Source organism: Drosophila novamexicana, unplaced genomic scaffold (assembly GCF_003285875.2).
Source record: "Drosophila novamexicana strain 15010-1031.04,08,12 unplaced genomic scaffold, DnovRS2.1 tig00000462-arrow-pilon, whole genome shotgun sequence".
NCBI lineage: Eukaryota > Metazoa > Arthropoda > Insecta > Diptera > Drosophilidae > Drosophila > Drosophila novamexicana.
Window position 1 is genome coordinate 1,069,418 of NW_020824806.1, and position 20,464 is coordinate 1,089,881.

A 20,464-nucleotide genomic window follows, 5' to 3' on the forward strand; every position below is an offset into this window, starting at 1 on the left:
CGCTTAATATTCTCTTTTTTTTTGTATATATATATATTATACATTTTTATATATTCGATTTATGTATGCTCAATGCCCAATGGACAGAACATTCTATTGACAGCACACTGTTAACATTGCATTAACATGTCCCACAAATGTTAAACATGCTGTAAAGCATTCCATTTGACGCATTTCATTTCTTTGATTTTGATTTTGATTGACACTTACTTTTGCCCTTGGGAAACGTGTCCTTGTTGTGATCACCGACAACGCCGCCGTTGGCCATGATGGCAGCGTTTCCAGCCGCTGCCGCAGCCGCAGCCGCCGCGGCAGCAGCACGCTCGTGTCCGCTGCCGCCGCCGCCGCCGCCGGCAGCACGATTGCGTGCACGGCCCGCAGCATTGCTGCGATAGGCATCCTGATGGCGCTGCTTGGCGTTCTGGCGCGTATAACGGTCCCGGGCCGCCGAGGCGGGCCACACGCAGACGCAGTGCGCCAGCAGCAGCAGCAGCAGCGGCAGGCAGAGGCCGCTGCCGCAGCGCCGGAACAATTTGAATGCGCGCATCGCGAATCGGTTGCAACTGGGCCACAAATTCGAATTAAGATCGTGCGCCTAAGGCCAGTGACGTCATGAGCGTGTCTTTGATAATTTCAGAAACTGGCAACAATTTTCAGCCTTTTTTTTTTGTTAGCTGCGATATATTTTTTTTAACACTTTTTGCCGCTTTGCGCGTGCGTTTTTTGCGTTGTCAGCTCGAAAAAAAAGCAAAATTTTGCTACGTTTTGCGTGCCAAAAATACAACAAAATTTACGAACTCTTTCACTGCGTTTTATTGTTGTTGTTTGTGTTGTTGTCGCTGCAATTGGTGTGCGTGTGTGTTGTGTATGTATGTATGTGTATGCGTGTGTTTGTATATGCTGCTGTTTGTTTTTTTTTTTTTTTGTATAGGAACCAGTTTCACATTACGAAGGCTTTTGTTGTTGTTGTTGTAGCTTTTTGTTACTGGCAGCTTTTCAGTTCTCTTTTTCGAGTTCGACTCGCACAGCTTTTGCTCTGAGTGTGTGTGTGTGTGTGTGTGTGTGTGTATTTTGAGGTTAGGGAACGCGCGCGCAGGCGCAGGCGCAGCCTTTTTAAAAGCTTAATGTAAAGCCTTTTGCTGTCGTTGTTGTTGTTGTTGTCGTTGTTGCTGTTATTGTTATTTGGCACAAACACTGAGCCATTTTCTGGCTAACACGAAAAAACACACAGCTGCAGCTGCACTTTGAGCCGCGTCTTTCTTGTCCCTGTCTCACCAATTAGCAGCGAAATCACAACAAATATATTTTCAAATATACATATATATATATATATATATATATTTCACTTAGCTGCTGCTTCTTCTTCTTCTTCTTGCAGCACTCGCTAAACAACGCGATGGATAGCTCTTTATTTGTTGTTATTTTATGCCCAAGTATTATATTCGATTAGCACTAAATTAGCGGCAAGTCGCGGCGCAGCGAGGGGCACGGGGGGTGGCAGCGAGAGATGCGATCTGCTACTTTTTATTATCGAGTGAATCGTTGCCTGGAAACGACTCTCGATTCTCGACTCTGGCAATTCGCGTCTGCGCAGCGTCACGTTGAACTCGAAACTGAAGCCGAAACAGACGTCGCGCAATGCACAGCGCAGAGCGAACAACCAACCAGCCAACACACGCACACACACACACACACACACACACACACACACACACACACACACACACACACACACACACACACACACACACACACACACACACACACACACACACACACACACACACACACACACACACACACACACACACACACACACACACACACACACACACACACACACACACACACACACACATGCAAGCATAGAGTACTCACGGCGAGTTAGGTAAAGAGCGAAACGTCTATAAAAGAATACAGGTAAACGGCGTTGGTAAAAGGTGAGCGGCGAAGATCTCTTGGCGAAGATCAGGCAGACAAAACTAAAGCAAAGCAAAGCAAAGCAAACCGAAGCGAGGCAAAGAAATGCTTCAACAGCCTGTTGCTTGTGCAGCTGCACAATAGATTTATACACACACACACAGATACGCTCACACACACACCAAGACACAGTTCGACTGGCAGGAGGCACACGGATGGATCTGTTTGTATGCGCGCAGAGCTAGCTAGTGCAGCAGGCACAGGTAAAACCAAAATGCAACGTAAGGCAATTTTATCTAAAAAGTCAGCCAAGTAATATGAAACTATGAGAATTTAAATGCCCCCCCCTCGACAATTGCAATTGAATACCCTACACTTGACAGAGCCTAAAAGAGTTGAAATCTAACTAAAAGTAACTCAAGATAGTGTATTTAGATCGACTCGATTTAAGAACTTAAGCTATGCATTCAAGCAGCAGTTGGCATTAGATGGGGATTAGATATAATTGATGAATGTATGGTATGTCGGGATACAAATATCTCAATATTGTAGGCCTTCATTTTATAGTTCTCTTCTAATCATAGTTAAGAGTCTGATTTTGTATATGAAAGGCACTTCTTAACGTAAGATTTTATTTTATATAATCAAACTATAAGTAAAAAGTTTGGGGCAGGTATATCTTAAGTTGATATATACATATATGTATTTATACCTCTGTGTAAGGTCCATATGCCAAATTTTTCGATTATATGAATAGAAATACGCATATGAATCTATTCGAAAATATCCCTATAAGCTCTAGCGAGACTTCAAATAAAAGCTGGGAATATATAGAATACTATTTACAATATATATAGAGTGCCCAAACTGAGCAACGCGGAGCAGGGTTCCAATTCCGGCAAAAACTATAGTTGTAGCCAAAACAATTTATAATAATTAATATCATAAATAAAAATTCCCTTTTTTCTAATTAATTTTATATTTTCTCAAATATTAGTTTCACCTCATTAATTAATTTTTCGTATAATTGAATACCCCTATCGAATGCATATTAGAATAGATCTCTACTCAAGACAATCCTTGCGCTTATCAATAACTGTTTAATCCTAAGCCCCTCTTGACTTCCACCAACAGCTGTCCTCTGTATGTGTGTGCATTTGTGTGTGTGTGTGTGTGTGTGTTGCAGCGGCTTCACGAATTCGTTGCGAACACGAGCAAAACACAGGTAAGTTCTTCTTCTTCTTCAACATCGCTTAAATGCGGCGAATTCGCGGCGAAGCATTTAAACAGTTGTTGTCGCACAGCCATGAGGCTCAGGTAAGCGCGCACGATCTCTCTCCCACTCTCGCTCTCTCTCCCGCTCGCTCGCTCTCTGTGTGAATGTGTGTGTGTGTGTGAGAGCTGCTTGGCTTGTGCAAATGCTGCCTTATAAGCACTCAAGTTCGCCGCTTGCCTTGTGCACATGTGTGTGTGTCTCTGTGTGTGTGTGTGTGTGTTTGGCTGATCTGCGTGGGCATCGAAACTACGGCGCTTTGGCTTTTGTCTTTTGGCCAACAGATTTTAAGACGCGCTGTCAACATTGTGTGTTTGAAAGATATTTGTGTGTTGGCTGGAACCATGAAAACTAAAAACTAAAAACTATTCTCTCACCTGTTGCCGCACAGCGTATGCACCAGGGTATTTACGCGGGCAGCGGGCAAACAGGACTCGCCGTCTTGGCTGTACAGGTAAAAATTAGGCGCATACTTCAGACGCACAATGTTGTCGGGCGGGCCATCATAAACCATAAATATTGTGCAGCAGGATTTCATAGATACAAAAGATGTGTGGCACGAAAAGCGCAACAGTCGCAGCTGCATCAGTTTGCCGAGTCCCACGCTGCGAGCTCAAGAGGTTTGCTTTGTCTTATAGCTTGCAGAGACTTCTTCATTGTTTTAAGCAACATTTTCTTTTTAGTTGTTGTTTTTTATACATATACATTTGAAATTTGAAAATCGTTTTAAAAGTTTTGTGGCACACGAGCCGAGGCGCCTCTTGTCGATCGCCTGAGTCGCTCTTTCGTGTTGATCTCGAGTCTCGAATCTCGAGTCTGCTTTTCGCTTGAAATTGATGTCTGTAATCAAACATATTAATAGCTGTCTATGCAGCAGTATCGGACCTCAATCACGACCACAGGCCACAACCCGTTCCACAAAAAACCCAAAGAGCGAACAAAAAAAAACTAGAAACAAAATCATCTGTCAAAAATCGAAGAACATGCAACTGACAAGAACTCGAGAGAAACCACTTGAAGGGGCACTCCATGGCCAGAGCATCATTCCCACTCCACGAGCAAGCACTCCAAGAGCTGGCAGACAACAGGTAAACGAAGGTGTAAGAAATTGGTTACAAAACATTTTTCATGAAGCGTACAAAATGCCAGTGAAAATCTCAGCTGTGTGACGTTCCGCACCCTTCACGAAAGAAAGCCTCTGACACGACCCTTGAGACGTTGCTGCAATCTCCTGCTGCTCCTCATCATCGTCATCGATGTGTGGATGACTTTGCGCCTGACTGCGGCTAAGACTCTGTTCGGATTAATGGTAACAAAAGGTTTCCAATTCCAGTTCGCCCGCTCAAGTGTTTCGCTTAGCTGATCCTAAGTCGGGTAGCAGCTCTCCCGCTCCGATCTTGCCTCCTCCAGCACCCACTGAGCGCCGTTTCTCAAGTGCCCGGAACGAAAGTGTGAGGCGTTTTGCACATTTGACAGCTGAATAGGGCCAACAGCGAGGAGCCACTGTACAGTCTGGCGCCGGTGTCAGGCACCTGGCTCTTTTCAACAGAAACTCAAAATATGAAATCAACAACATTGCAATTCTTGACTGAAGTCGATCTGTGCTTGATTTAAGAACCTGTACTCAACTTCATGCCACAACATTTTTATATAGCAAGAATTTGTAGCTTAAAGTAAGTCTCTTCTTTTGACAAGCAATTTTGTTCTTAGCTTAAGCATTTTTCAACTTGTTTTAAGCATAATTTTGTCGGCAGTTTTGCTGTATATACTTTTAGTTAAGTCCCAAAAGCTTGACAATTCTTGATTGAAGGCGATCTGTGCTTGATTTAAGAACCTGTACTCAACTTCATGCCACAACATATCTTTATATAGGAACTTTCAGCTAATAACAAGCACCTTTTTTTTTACAAGACATTTGTTCTTAGCTTAAGCATTTTTCAACTTGTTTTAAGTCTAATTTTCTTAGCATTTTTTGTGTGTGCCTAGTTTAAGTTAAGTCTCGAGTCTCAGCATTTAATTTAAGCACGTGCTATGAGCCCTTAACGCTAAGCTCCACACACTAATTGGATTGTCTGCCCTTTGGCGTGTTGCTCAGTTTCAGTTACAGGCACAAGTAGGCCCCCTCCACCCCCTTCCCCCTTTCCACCTTTCCTCCTCGCTGTAAGTAGTTGGGAAATAGATCGATCAACAAATTGCTACATCAGCTGCTCAGCTGTCACACGTTTCGTATCTGCGAAATCCGCTTAGAATTAAAGCTAATTGCCAGGGCTTTTAAACGTGATGCGGCACATTTTTTACTGTGTGTGTGTGTTTTTTTTTTTTGTTTCTGCTTCTTGCCAAGATCTAGCCAAATACTTGGCCAGTTTATAAGCATGGCGTTGCCTTTAACCCCAGCATGCAAATATCACGCTTCATTTGTTGACGCTGAAGAAGCTATGATGTTTTTTTTTTTTTTGTTTGTTTTTTGTTCATCTTTCGATTTGGACTTCAACTTCAACTGCGTCTTTGGCTTCCACTCAAATTCACATTTAACTGCCAGTTCGCATAAGTATTTTTCTTTTATTTTGTACATTTTATTGGTTGTCGCCATCAGCCAAAGCTGTGTGCAATACCCTACACCAAAAGGAGCAGAACAACGAACTGGCATGAACTTTGACTGGGCTAACATAGCATACATATATATATACAACATATTGGTACAAAATCGTTAGGATCTGATTATTCATCTTTACCAACTTAATCGAGCCAAGTTAATGAGGATTGAAAGCTTTTATATAAGCATGGTTGCAATTTAAATTGACTATTAATAATTTACTTTTCATTTAAAAGATAGTTATTAAACAATTCAAACTAGTAATTCTATATAAAAAGAAAGCTACAGGAATAATCAAAAGTGATACAAATGCAGATTAAGAGATTTGTTCGAGAAACTGTTATAATTCTCAACAAGTTCAAACGCAATATGTCTAAACTTAGCTCCTTTTGGCTAAGATTGACTTGGCAAAGTGTTTGACAGCTGTCCGAGCTGTCTGCATAAGTCTTGTATCTACTTATGTTCGAGTGTTTTACCTTATTCAGTTCAGAAATAATTTCTTTTTTGTGTAAGTGCATTTGACAAAAGTGTGCTTTTATCTAGGCTGTACTAAGGCGTTCCTTGTTACAGAATCAATGTAACCAAGACAAAGTGACTATTCACAGCCTTCTGTATTTGTGGGCTGCTCATCAAGGACATCAATTACCAGATAAACTTAAAGCAATCCGGAATAGCCCTAACAGAAGAGAACTTAAAGCTGCGTCTGCAGGGCATCCCAAAGTCGCATTCCTAATTACTACAACATTAGCATGCCTGCTTGTTGCTGTTGTTGTTGTTGCTGTAGTTGTTGTTATTGTTGCTTATGTATATCGTCGCACGACTCACGTTTCGGTTCAAGATTCAGAAACGTCTGCGTCTGTGTTGTTGTTATTGTTGTCCTTGTCGTATTCGCTTCGAGCTTAAGCTTTGAGTGTGTGCGCGCGCACGCGCATGTGTGTGTGTGTGTGTGCTTTTTTCGCGCTGCTGCTGTTGTTGTTGCTTGGGCTTTTTTTAATGTCTTTGTAAACATAATTGCAACAACTCCAATAACAGATTGTTTGCGCGACTTTAATCGCTTTGTCGTGAAGTGTGAAATATGAGCGGCCGCTGCGAGCGAAGCCGAGCCGAGCCGAGCCGAGCAGAGCCAAGCCAAGCCAAGCCGAAGAAGCGTGGCGAGGCGAGGCGAGGCGAGGCGAGGCGCAGCGCGACGCGGCGAGTCCGCGGCTAAGCCGAAGAGACGGCGAGGCGAGTCTCTGGGGAGCTTTTTACTTTTGCGGCGAGGGCGAAGGCGAAGGCGAAGGCGATGCTTTTTATTGTTGCGCACTGGACAGTGTCTTGGAATTTTGTTTGTGGGTGGGCGGGGGTGTGTTGCGGCGCGGCGAGGCGCATTTAACAAAATAACAGACACTCATTTTTTGGTTTAAAAATACACACAAAATTTTGTTGATTTTTGTTTACGCGTTTTTTTTTTCTTTTTTTTTTTTGGCACATTTTGTTGTGCATAAATATTTGCGATGCGACTTAATATAAAATATGGCCAGGCAACAAACTTGCGATTGTTGTTGTTGTTGTTGTTGTCGGCGGCCATTTTGTCAACAAATAAGCGCGCAAGAAGAAGCAGCAGCAAGTTCAATTAGCGCATCGGTCGTATGCGCGCTTCGATTTGCTAAATTTAATCCAAGCATAAAGCACGAAAAAAGAACGCAGATTGAAAAAGGGCTAAAATAAAAAAGATAAAACAGTGCCAAGCTGGAGCGGACGTTTTAGCAACGCACACGTGTTCCCAGACTTGACTGGACTGGGCTGGGCTGGGCAGCGGCAGCGGCAGCGGCAGCGGGTAGCATGTCCAGGGCGCCCAGCGACAAGATGTTGCAACAACACTCGACAGCAACCTGTGGAGCCAGCCATTAGCCCATGAAGCATGAAACAAACGACGATTGCAGAGAGCCCAAGCGAAGGCCTCGGCCACAATGCATTTGCGATAAGTGCGATGGGAGGGCGAGATCGGGCAGCAGCAGCAGCAGCAGAACAGTGTTGACAAACAGTGAAAAGCAAGAAAGAGCTAGCTCTGTAGGGAAAAAAGCTGCAACTAGAGCTAAACAAATGAATGAAAGCTCGTTTATTTGTTTATGGAATATTCTATAATTAATATTAAATAAAATTGACTAGCATCATTTCTTCTATGTGAAATATAGTTCTTTCTTTCTGTTTAATTATTATGCCCTGAAATTATGATCTATAATTTCTGATCTTTATTAAGCGAAAGACTGTAAAATAAGGTAAAGTCACAATGTATTGGAATTGTTCTTGAGCTGATTTATTGACAGATTGATGCTCCACACACAGCTTGAAGTGCAATAGCTAGAAGGCTTTCACAATGTTTACTCTTGCCTGTAAAGTAATGGTAAATGCAAAATGAAGTGTTGGAAAATGCTTGTCGAAAGATGTTGCACGCAATTTTAACTTAAAGCTTTGAGACACAATTAAAGATGCTTACAAATCAAACAAAGGTTTTTTAGAAAAGCCAGAGTTAACACTCTTAAGCTTGTCCCACAAAAATAAAAGCCAGTTTTTGGCGGTAAACCAGCTGAATTGACAACACTGCAGCAGAAGCTGCGACTGCGACTGCGGCTGTGGCTGTGGCTGTGGCTAAAGGCCCTTAAAAGCGAGTCGACGACGACGACGGCGACGGCGACCAAGTGAAGTGAAAGATTTGCGCAGTGAGATAGCTCATTTTGGACTTAAGGCTGTGCTGTGTGGAAGGTCTTTGGGTCTTGGATTCTCCAGTTGAGCTGAGTCTGGACGGGTTGTACGTTGCCTTGGCTAATCGGCGGCTATGTAAGTTGGTTGTTAAAGCCGCGTACGTGCGGCGACAGACGCCAAGATTCAAACGAACGTGAGTTGTTGTTGCCAATTGTTGTTGTTCTTGTTGTTGCTGCTCGGATGGATGTTGACACAACAGCAACAGGCAGCCGCAGCAGCAGCAGCAGCAAGCAACAATCGAACCACAGCCGCATTCCAATATGTAAGGATTCTTCAGCGTGCAGCCACCCAATTGACAAGCCGCAGTCGCTGCGGCAGCCTCTGCTGCTGTCTTCTGCCTCCCTACTTGCAGTTGTGGCAAGGTCAATAGATTGCCAGCTAAGGTCACAGATACCAGCTGTCTGTCTGTCTGTCTGCTGCTAATCGCACATAGATACACACATAGACACATAACCGTTTCGCTGCATATTGATTAGTTTCTAACAAACAAACTCCATAATAATATTATAATTAATTTAAGCATTCCCCCAATGTTATTCACATTTTTTTTCTCTCCTTCATTTGTTTTTAAATGAAAATTATAAAAATGCCAATAGCTGTATTAATTTGGGGTCTCTGCTGCTGTTGTTGTTGTTGTTGTTGTTGCTGCTGCTGCTTTACGGATTTCATTTGTTTTTTTTTTTAGCTTTGTTTTTGTTGTTGTTTCTATAGAGTCAAGATTCGAATTGGAACCGGTTTGGCGCTCAACGACAACAACAAAAACCGAAACGATGGCCGTTACCAAAGCTTCCACTTAGAGAGTGAGAGCGAGAGAGAGAGCGATAAAAATGTACCTCATGCGCATGTGTGTCCGTGTGTATTTGTGAATTTCCTAAGAAAACGGATCGCTCAGCATCCCGAGTGGCACAAAGGGGGCACAAAATGCTGGCGCAAGACATAAATTAGTCCCGATTATAGTACTTTTTAGCCATTTGCAGGCACATGCAGCACAGCAACACTGAACATATTTGATATCGACCATAAGAGAAGTTGTTGCATATCTGGCTTAAGAGCTGCAACCGTCAAGACACATACACACATAAACAGATGATAAGTGCGATCGTGTGTGTGTATGACTTTGGTATTTGGAACAACAAACACACAGAGAAGGTGACATGGCTAGGCTTCGTCCACTGACAGGGTGTGTGTCCAAGCTAGGCATATTACGTTAAGTACGATTCGGTTCGTAACATTACTAATGTAGCAATGTTTCGACACTTTTATGTTTAGGTAGGGAAATAGCAAAGACACACATTAGAGGCAATTTATGCAAGTCGCACAACCAACAGCATATACACACCTTAATGGGAAATAAAAACATTGGGTAATGCACAACTAAGTGGGAAATAAATTGGGGAAAACTGCCAAATAAAGGTAACTTTTTAAGCCATTGTTTGAGCTGAACTCAAATTATTGATGCTCATGTAGAAAACTAGCAAAGACATACACCTCGGGAAATTGAATAATACAGACTTACACCAGAATGGAAAAAAAGCAGTGCATGAAAAAAAAGCTTGCAAAACTCAAACCATTTAAACAACACTTCCAGTTGGGATATTATAGAAAAATAAAGTTAAAGGGTTTGATATGCCGTACTTTTACGTCAAATTTCCAGCTGTGATTAAAAACGGATTTTAATAAAATTAATTTTATTATACGTGGTCTTTTATAGAGTTGTTTCATAGAACGCCATGTAAAAATAAAGATATAGCAAAGACACACACCACATAAAAGAAAATAGTAGAGACACACTGCTTAGTGGGAAATAAACAGTGCTTTGAAATGGCTATGATATTGGGAAATCCATATAGCGGGAAAATTGGCAGGAAACGGGAACTTTTCAAGCCAGCTTGTGAGCTGGAATTAAGGGTACATTGTGTAAAACTAACAAAATATACAAAATCACAACAAAATACATAAAAGAAATGCATTAGGCAGTAACCAGGACACACACCAAAAGTGGTAAATAAGCAGAATGGGCAAAAACACAGCTAAGAAGGGAAATTAGTTATCCCCAAAGACAAAATTCTTAAGGCGAACTATCTTCAGCCCACATTTATGTATGTATATCAGGAATGAAAGAAATACTATATATATATGTGCAGCTGGGCTCAAATTGAGTTGTACTCGTTATAACGGTCACAGCACAAAGCACGCCCATTGTCTGACATGAGGAATTTCTATTGTCCAAAATGCCGATAACTAAGCGAAGGCACTTCAAACGAGACCAACGCTTAAAGAGAGAGAGGAAGAGGGAGAGGGGGAGAGTGTGTGTGTGTGTGCGTGCTTTAAATAATGGCAAATGTATTACCACTATTATTAACCCTTGGGTTGTTGCACAGGTCATATGCCAATCTGCTAAGGTGTGTATGCCTGTGAGTGTGTATGTGTGTGCATGTGCGTGTGAGTGTGTGTGTGAGTGTGTGTGTGTGTGTTGGCGCATGCGCACTCGTTTGTATCGCTCGGAGAGGGGCAAAGAACACCCGATGCGAGATCAGCGAGCGGCGTGCAGCCGCGCGTGAAGTTTTCCAACTTCATTTTGGGCTCTGCTTTTGTTATTGTTTTGTTCAAGCTGTGCTCAGGGTAGGGGGAGGGGGAGGGGGTGTAGTTTTGTCAGAGACACAAACACACACACACACGCACACAGACAGCGGGCAGTTTAACTGAAAATGAAACGCATGCGTGTCGGTGTCGCCACCAGCAACAACAACAACAACAACAACAACAACAACAACAGCAACAGCAACAATGGCAGCAGCACGGGCGCAGCCAGCGGGGGTGTGAGTGCAACAATTGGTTGCAAGCAGCGAGCTGTGCTGAGTGCCAGTTCGCATTTGTTGCATAGAAGTTCTTGCATTTGGGCTTTGCCATAAAACACTTGAAGCATAACTTTTGCCCAGAGTTGCCACGACAACAACAAATGCAACAACAACAACAACAACAACAACAACAATTGGCGTTACGCTTTGCCGAGGCTTGGGCTGCAGTTGAAAGTTGAATGCAGCTATTTTTTTTGGGGGGGGGGGGTTTTTTTTTAATGGGCTTTTAATAAATTTCCCATTGTTTGGCAGCTGTGATTCGCTCTTAATTTTACCATTTTTTTTTTTTGGTACAGACCTTAATTAAATTGGCGCGTGTTGCATTTTTTGTTTTCTAGTTGTTTTTTTTTTTTTTGTGGAGTCGTGCCGCAAAGTGGGGCACAGCTGCCTAATTGCCGCACAGATGTACTTGTGCTAGGCGCATAGTTACCTTTAATTAACGAATTTAGAATTACACGCCAGCTGTAACTCACCTGCAAAGAGAGAGAGAGAGCGAGAGAGAGAATGTTAATTGTGATTGGTTAAATGGCTTTTGAGTCAGAGTTAAGCTTAAATGCACAGCGAGAAATATTGTGGACTCAAGAATTTGCAGCTTAAATGGCAACAGGCAAAGGAAAAATGTTAACTAGAGCACAATTAGGCACAAGTACATACACACACACACACGCACACGCACACTCACACCATTTTACAGTTATCGCGTTGACTTGCAACACTTTCGCTGCGCGACACAGCCGCTCAGCCGCACAGCGAAGGCGTCAACACAGCAACATGGGCGTGGCACTCGAACTGGCACTTTTCAATTTCACACGCTGCGCGACCAAACGCGAAAATTCTCACGACACTGAAGCAACATCGACAGAGGCAGCAACAACAACTGCCACCACATCGAACCAAGAGAACGGCTTCGAATTGATGCCAGAGTCTGCGTTGCTGCCACATGCAGCAAAGTGACGCGTCTTTCATTTTTTGTGCCCCTGCCACTTTCTGTGGCGCCCCACTCACTCACACACTTGCTTTTTTTTTGACTGACAAAAGCCGCCGCGTTGCAAGCTGCAATTGTGACACATGCAGCTGCAACAGCAGCTTGCCACTTGCAACATGTGTCGGCCTTTGGCTAATTGCGGGTTAGCATCTCATGATTTACAAAATGTGCCACTTGGCCAAAGGTCAAGGCAACGCATTAGCTGCCGGCATCTGCGAAAACTAAGCTCACAACTATTTTTGCCCCTGACTAAGCGACAGTTGGACTATAAAAAGTCTAGACTATTCCAAGAAACATTTGCTCCACTTTTACACATAGCTGCAACTTTTTTAACTCAATTCCAATCTTGCGTTTGCCTTTTTTTGTTGTGATAGTCCCATTTGATTCGCTTTCTTTGAATGATTATCTTGAACAGAAATCCTCACACAATCTGCATCTATATAAAATATGTTTTACTTTAAGAAAGGGAGATTTTATACATATAACAATTTTTGTTAATATTTTGTTGTAAAGAAAGAATTTAATTGTATTAAGTAAAATATGCTTTACATGCAAAGTATGAAACACGCATCAGAATAAATATATAAATATTTATTATATATAAAATTTATTTTGCTTTACATATAAATCTCTTTGATAAATGTTTCTTCATTTTATTACACACTTGAGCAATTACATTTCTTGTGAAATCCCGTCGAGGTGTGTCTCCCTTTAAGATAATAATCAAGATAAGTTGAGGTTGAGCGATGACCAAACAGTTCGTCACAAATCCCTGAGCCCAACTTGAAGTTAAGAATAACTATAAGACTTTCAGTGCAAAACTTTCAGCCAAAAATTATTAAAGCTCGCAAACAAATTGTTTTATTCTTTAGGCAATATCTGGAAATTTCAATTCAATGTAGAGCCCCAATATCCATTAACTCCATTCCAAACCAAATAGAAGCTTAGAATATTAAAGCGAGAGCTAAAGAATATTAAAGCCCAAACTTCTGGCTCAAAGCTCAATTAACCGCAAGGATCACAAGTATTTCCCAGTATTAGGTATTTTTGACATTTCAAGCTTGACATTGTCGCAAAATTTCCCCATTTTCATGTCATGAAATCTCATGAAATCAGAGCAATATACGTTCAAGTTTTTAACGGGCGATTTCTGAAAATCATGGCTTTAAGTGTTCCGTTGGGCTGGCCATAAACAAATGTCTGTTTAAATATATATTTTGTATACAAATGCGATACGATAATAATAATAATCGTATCTATAAATTATGGGCATAGCGAAATGAGCTTTGTGGGCGGATGTGTTGGATGAAATTTGATTTGATGGCGGCATTAAATATATTTGCGCTCTTTATGCTTGATTATTATTGTTTCTGTTGTTGTTGTTGTTGTTGTTGTTGTGTCTGTTGCAGCTTGGGCATATTGTTTCCATCAATGTGCGATGTGCGATATCTGCGTGTGTGTGTGTTCTGCTCTATATACAAAAGATACATATACCAAATTCTGCGACTATGCAGAATTTTATGTAATTGTATTCGCATTCATATATATTATATGATGGCATTTCTCTACGTTAACGGACAATGCACAGACGGATCGGAGGCATTATATATTAAGGCATATATGCGAGGTTGGGCTAAAAAGTTTGTGAAGCCAAGATTAACAACGGAAACATTTCGTTTAAGTTTATCAAGACATATATTTACAAGAGGGAGAGAGGACAATGCACGGAAAGATGGAAAGACAGACAGAGAGATATATAAAATATGAACAAAATAAGATTTATAACTTTGTCAATCAATTGTTAATTAATGTTGATTTCTAGTTAACCGACAGACAATCAGACGCGCTTCAACTTTATGGTAATTAGCACACTTTCAGCAATAAATCGAACGCAATCAAATTGAGCGACAACCTTTCTCCCTTTGCCCCTCTCCCTTCTCCCCTCGCTGCCAGCAACCCCCTTTGAAACAGACAAAGTCCGCGTTGCATGATGCTGATAGGCATGCACTGGACGGCTGCTATTATCAAATGCTCGAGATTTGTTGACGCTGGCCGTGTCAAAAGTTATCGCGGCTGCTAAACAAAAATACGAAAACATTCAATAAAATAATAAAAAAAAACTTATATGTATATGGAAATATGCTGAGGCAGCGGTCGCAACTTGGCCACAGCTCGTGTTCAGCCCCGGAGACAGAGACAGAGACGTGGCCGGAGACGTAGCCGGAGACGTGGCCGGAGACGTGGACGGAGTCGAAGCCGGCGACTCGTAATTCAGCTAAAAAACATGGCGACAACAAGCGCGCCCGTTTCCAATGAAAAAAAAAAACAAAAAACCCAGCCACAAAAATAATTGAAAAACAAATTAAAAACAAGACACAAAAACTGAGCAGAAAAAATAATGCTCAAATAAAATATGAAACGTTGGCAATTAATGAAAAAAAAAAAAGAAATAAAGAAATGAAAAATATTATTATCTGTATATGAAAAGCGAACTATGCTTGGGCTCTGCTCGTTCCAGTGGACAACTGGACAACTGGGCACGGCTCACTGAGCTGGCTGCCCGACTGACTGGCCAAAGAGAATGATGAGGCCCAGCCGGGCAACAGCTACAGAAATTAATCAAAACTTACAGGGCGTATCGTTGAGTTGCGGCACAGTTGCAGCTCGTGGCACAGTTCGAGAGCTGACCATAGAGGAGCCCATTGTCGGGCGGGCTCAGCAAATGCCATTTATGACAGCTGTCAAAAGCAATTTGATTGAATTAAAACGAAGACCCACGTCGTTGGGCAGCTAACTCGTTACATGGCAATGGACATGCGATACTTAATAATCGCTACTTTTTAACCCTTTGTAATTAGATACTATGTCATTCGTTCATCTCAACGAGGCACTCGTTACTCGTTTGTCTTAACTGGCCACTCGTTACTCGCTAATCTCAACCAGTCACTCGCTTCTCGTTTGTCTCAAGTAGTCACTCGATACCCGTTTGCCTTAGCTGGTCACTTGCTCTCTTGTTTTAATAGACACTCGCTTCTCGCTTCTCTCAAACAGTCAATCGCTACTCGTTTGCCTCAACTTCCAATTCTTACTCGTTGCTCTTTACTCTTCACCCTTATCTCGCTTTTAATCCCTTTCAGCTGATTGTCCACTTCATTAGTGGCCTTTGCTTACTCTCCATTTTTTTGTTAGTAGCTGCTTGTCACTCGTTACTCGCTACTCGTTACTTATCTCTCACAACTAACCACTCCAAACACTCGTTGGTCCCATTTCTTTTGTCATTCTCTCTATCTTACTCTTGAATCGCTATTCTTCACTCTCCCCCTCTCGCCACTCGTCACTTGCCACTCGCTACTCGCTGTTCGTCAGCATTTACTCGTTGCATTTAAATTTTCAATTATTTATCCCTTACTAATACCCACTTATTGTAAGTCTTAGTTAAAATAGAAGGCCAACTTCTTGATAGCATCTCTCTAGTCTGTCCGGCAGTCACATCTCTGCCAGAGACGGCAACTAACAGGACTGGCGCAGCTGATGGCACACATAGGCGCTGGATATGGTTATGGAGCAGCCTTTTGAAATATCGGGCTCCACTTATGGCAATTGCCAACCAACAGCTTGGCTTAATTAAAAACGCAGCCAACGTCGAAGGGTAGCTCACAACTCGTTGCTCGTCACTCGTCGCTCGTCGCTCGTTAGTTGTCTTGCTTAAAATGGATGCTGGATGTCGAGGCATATGACCAACTATGGCCACCAACTGGCTGGGTATAGGATGCGCTCTGCGCTGCCAATTGATCAATTATGTCGCATTGACCATTTTCGGCTGCAGTTGCAGTTGCAACAGCCATATTTGCAGCAGGTTTATGGCTTTGCCCGCCCGCATTGGCCAATGCGCACATCATTTTCTGTTGTTGGCGTTGACAAACGTTTTGCAATTCGGTCAATCGAATGGCCAAGATGGGAATGGAGCCATGCTGCTCATGGAGAAAGTTCAGTTCGAATCGCCCAACAACAACAAGAAAAAAAAACTCAACTTTAACTTGGCCAAAGCACTCGCGTCTAATGCATAGATTCTGTTTTATGTTTTAGCGGCCAACAACAGACACACCAAAAAAATGTACAAAAAAACAGGCATTAATTACTTCCGGAGCGAACAAAAAGCACCAAGCTGCGACTCAGACTGAGGCTGGGCTGCTGGAGCAGCAGATACCGGTTCTTCAGAGATCCACAAAGGTTTTCTCAGCCTCTTTTTTTTTGGAGCGCACGGCGGGTGTTCATCCAAATTCAATGAGCTCTACGTACTGGCAACAGAGTTTCATATTGGATTCGGTTTTTTTTTTTTTTAATCTTCTTTTTTAGCATATAATGTGAAAACGAATGGGCATTAAATTCATAATGGTTCGACGACTTTACAATAACACTGACTTCAGCATAAAATTCTGCTATTTGGCATTCATATACGTTTTTATGCTCTGTTCACACAATGTGCAAGACGAGTTTATTGGTTTTGTCTGTCAATTGAAGCTATTGAAGCTTAAAACAGTTGTTTTGCTATGCAAAGAAGCTGAATATAGAAAATACTTATTATTAAATTACAACTACGAATATCTCCAAATTCCAAATCTTAATATTACATGAGATTACAGTTTGGGAGTGACTGCTCAGCAGTTTTAGAGTCACCCATTCAACAATCAACTAGACTCTAAGCGCACAGTTTGAGGGTCACAGTTCAAAAGTTAGAGATTCAGCCACTCAATAGCCAAGTATAACTAAGTTCACAGTTTGAGAGACATTGATAAATAGTTTTAGAGTCATCTAATCAACAATCAAGTAGAGTCGAAGGTCACAGTTTGAGAGTCTCTGTCCAATAGTTTCAGGCACCTACTCAGCATTGAAGTGAACTCTAAGGGCACAGTTTAAGAGTCACTATACAACAGTTCAAAAGTCACCCATTCAACAATCAAATGGACTCTAAGGTCACCGTTTAAGAGTCACAGTAGAACAGTTTTGGAGTCACCCAACAGTACAGTAAACTCCCTTTTAAATTAAGTCAAACCTTAAGCACTCCGAACAGAGTATTGTGCAGTCGTTAACAGGCCTTTGCAATGCCCTTACTGGCTTTCTTCTTCTTGAAGTTGAGGCTCTACAAACGTGCTGAGCCTAACAATATTATTTATTGTTTGTAAGTTCTGCTCGCCTTTTCTTAAAAATTTTCGACTGTCTTTTGAAATATTTTAATATTTGTATTGTTTTTTGTTTTTTTTTTGGGTTATGATAATATGTGCCTACATGTGTACACGCTGTACACGTTGTTTTCGTAGCTGTCATCTATTTCTGAGGTGATTTTTAACGCTGCAATCAGCAGAAGTCAACACAAAGGTCGCCCGAGGTGAGCCACATGCAAACGGGGGCGGCAAACGACTCTCGACTCTCGACTCCCAGCTGTACTTGCACTTAGTTTACATGTAAGCGCAGAGATTGTAACAAGCTCAATGACAACGGCAACAACTGCAACAACAACAACAACAACAACAACGACAACAACTGCAACTGCGGCAGCAACTGCTGGCATTCCCATTGGAAATCTGCTGCAATGGAGAAGTTTGAGAATGCGTTGTGCCTTCCAAGAAATGTCGAGTGCAGCCAATGCCAATTGGGCGCCCAGTTGTTGTTGTTGTTGTTGTTGTTGTAATTGTTGCTTGTATAGTTGTTGTTGTTGTTGTTGTTGCTGCTGTTGTAGTTGTTGCTACGTGATCACCATGGCAATTTCTCAATTGTATTTTTATTGACTAAAATATTGGATGGCATTCAAGCGTCTGATCGCGTGCGTGTGTGTATCTGTGTATGTGTGTGTGCGTGTGCATTTGTGTGTGTATAGAATTTTCATTGGAGCAGCGCCGTCTCGTCGGACACTCCCAGAATTTTGTGTTTTTGTTATTTGGTTCATGTCGCATGTAAAATAATTGTGACATTACGCGACAATTGTTGCCTTCTTTTTTTATTCATGGTTTACTGTCGATAATTTTAGCTCAGATTTATTTGGGCATTTGATTTGGTCTTGGCTTTAAGCCCGAAAGTAAGCTAGAGTTGAGTTTGTTAAGCCCCGCTTGCGCATATTATTATCATAATGAGTTTACGTTTTATGCAAATTGAAAGGGCTTGGGGTTTTTTTTTGATTTTGTTTTAAGTGTGGGAAAGTGTCGTGTTTAAAGGGAAGGAAATATCTAAAACTAGTTATTTATCGCAACATGTCCGGCCGATAATGTGTTAATTTCTTGCAGATCTTACAGATATGTAGATCAGCTTTCTTTGGCCACCATCAAGCAGCTTTGCGATTTAAGATATGTATTAATTAGTCTTGTATTACAAACTTGTCATAAAATTTAAGCTAAAAGTATCTATATTTATATTAAATATGGAGCATGAGAGATAAGCTGAAGGAATCTAGGCAAATGTTTAAGTAATATTATGTAAAGAAGCCTTTTCTGTTCATTTAAAAAATAATATTATAATAAAGTTATGAATGTTAAAATATGAAAATGAATCGTATTTATATCAATTGCCCAAAAGATATATTAAAACTATTAATTTTATACACTTTCTGCGCCTAAATATAAGTTAAAAAGTCGGTATTAGTCTGCAAGCAACATAAAATAATAGGAATTAAATATTCGAAAACCCAATTTTAACATTTCAAATCAATTTCTGCTTAATTTCCCATTAAAATGTGAATTTTCTCTCGTTTAGATAAGAGAACAGTTTCGGCCAAAGTGTAAAAACCACTAAAAACTAAATAGATCTCGAATCAGTAAATACAAAAACCACAAAGCGCAATAGATATGTGTATAATGACAGTGTATGCAGCATGTGAATGTGCTCGACTATTTATCGCAGTGTGACGATCTGAGCAGCGGCATTTTGAAATTGAAAACACATTTGTATACAATTTGAATTGTGGCTGTCAACCCATTGTTGTTGTTGTTGTTGTTGTTGTTGCTGCCTGTTATTGTTGTTGTCTTTTGTGGCTTACGTATGCGCAAGTCGTACGCTTTGACATTGTTTCAACATTGGCTTTATGGGTGCAGCAGAGCCCCAAAAGTCCGACTTGGACTTAAAGTGCAGTTTTTCATTTGGGAAAGTCATCCAAGTGTGTGTGTGTGCGTGTGCGTGTGTGTTAGTTAACTAATGACTTCTGGGAATGGCTGAAGAGCTCGACTTTTAACACTTTGCGCTGACCCAAACGAGAATTAGCTATTAGCTATTAACCCTTGTGTGCCAGCGCCTATTAACCTCGCCGCCAACTGCAGCAGCAGCGGCAGCAGCAGCAGCATCACGCAGACCACAGATCTAACCTCAAATTACTTCCGCTGCATGATTCCGATTCTGTTGCAGCGCACGCACACAGCCAAAACAATTACTCAGCAGACACGTACGCGCGCGCACTTGCGTGTGTGTGTGTGTGTAATCTATATAACCAATCTGTGCAGAGGTAGGTAGGTAGGTACACGAGTACAAACCGCGCCTGTCGCACTATTCCATCAACAGGTGTAATTAACGCGCGCGCCTGGGCCGCCACTTGCAGCGGAAATTCCAGGCAGGAAAATTGTAATGTCAGCCCCTCGGCCCCAGAGCATAACGATTTGATTTTCAGCTTAATTACCGCTTCGCTGGCAATCCTGCAATAGCAGCAGCAGCAGCAGCAGCAGCAGAGGCAACGGCAGAACCAGTTACCAAACACCGGATGATGAACACCGGATGGGGCGGCCTCTGGTGGGCTGGCCAAGAGCTATTACTAGCTTGGGCTATTTTGTCGCCAATTCGCGGCGAATTCTAAAAAGTTTTGTTATCACTTTGGGAGCAGGCCAGGCAAAGAATAACAGGAAATCGAACCGGCTGCGCAACTGCTGCAAGGAAGAAAGCGCGTAGGGAGCTAAACAACAACAGAAAAAGCAGAAAACGATGCGCACAAACAGGCGAACCTGTTAAGGCAGCAGTAGCAGCAGCAGCAGCAACAACAACAGCAGCAGGCGCTGAGCATAAATCAAATTTAATGCAAGCTTTCTTGCTGTGCTCTTCGCTCTGCTTTGCTGCTGACG

At 41.9% G+C, this 20,464-nt stretch overlaps 1 protein-coding gene across 2 annotated transcripts in view; it reads right to left on the minus strand.

The window, feature by feature from the left end:
- Positions 1–20,464, minus strand: part of LOC115760643 (epidermal growth factor receptor) — a 52,203-nt gene that overhangs the window by 15,161 nt on the left and 16,578 nt on the right. The window contains exon 1 of one of the 2 annotated variants that reach the window (XM_030702103.1): positions 211–724. The exons of the other annotated variant lie outside the window; for it this stretch is intronic. Within the exon in view, the coding sequence (XP_030557963.1) occupies positions 211–547 (337 nt within the window). The 5' untranslated portion in view covers positions 548–724. Of the gene's footprint in view, positions 1–210; positions 725–20,464 lie in introns of those variants that run through there. 2 annotated transcript variants of the gene reach the window in all.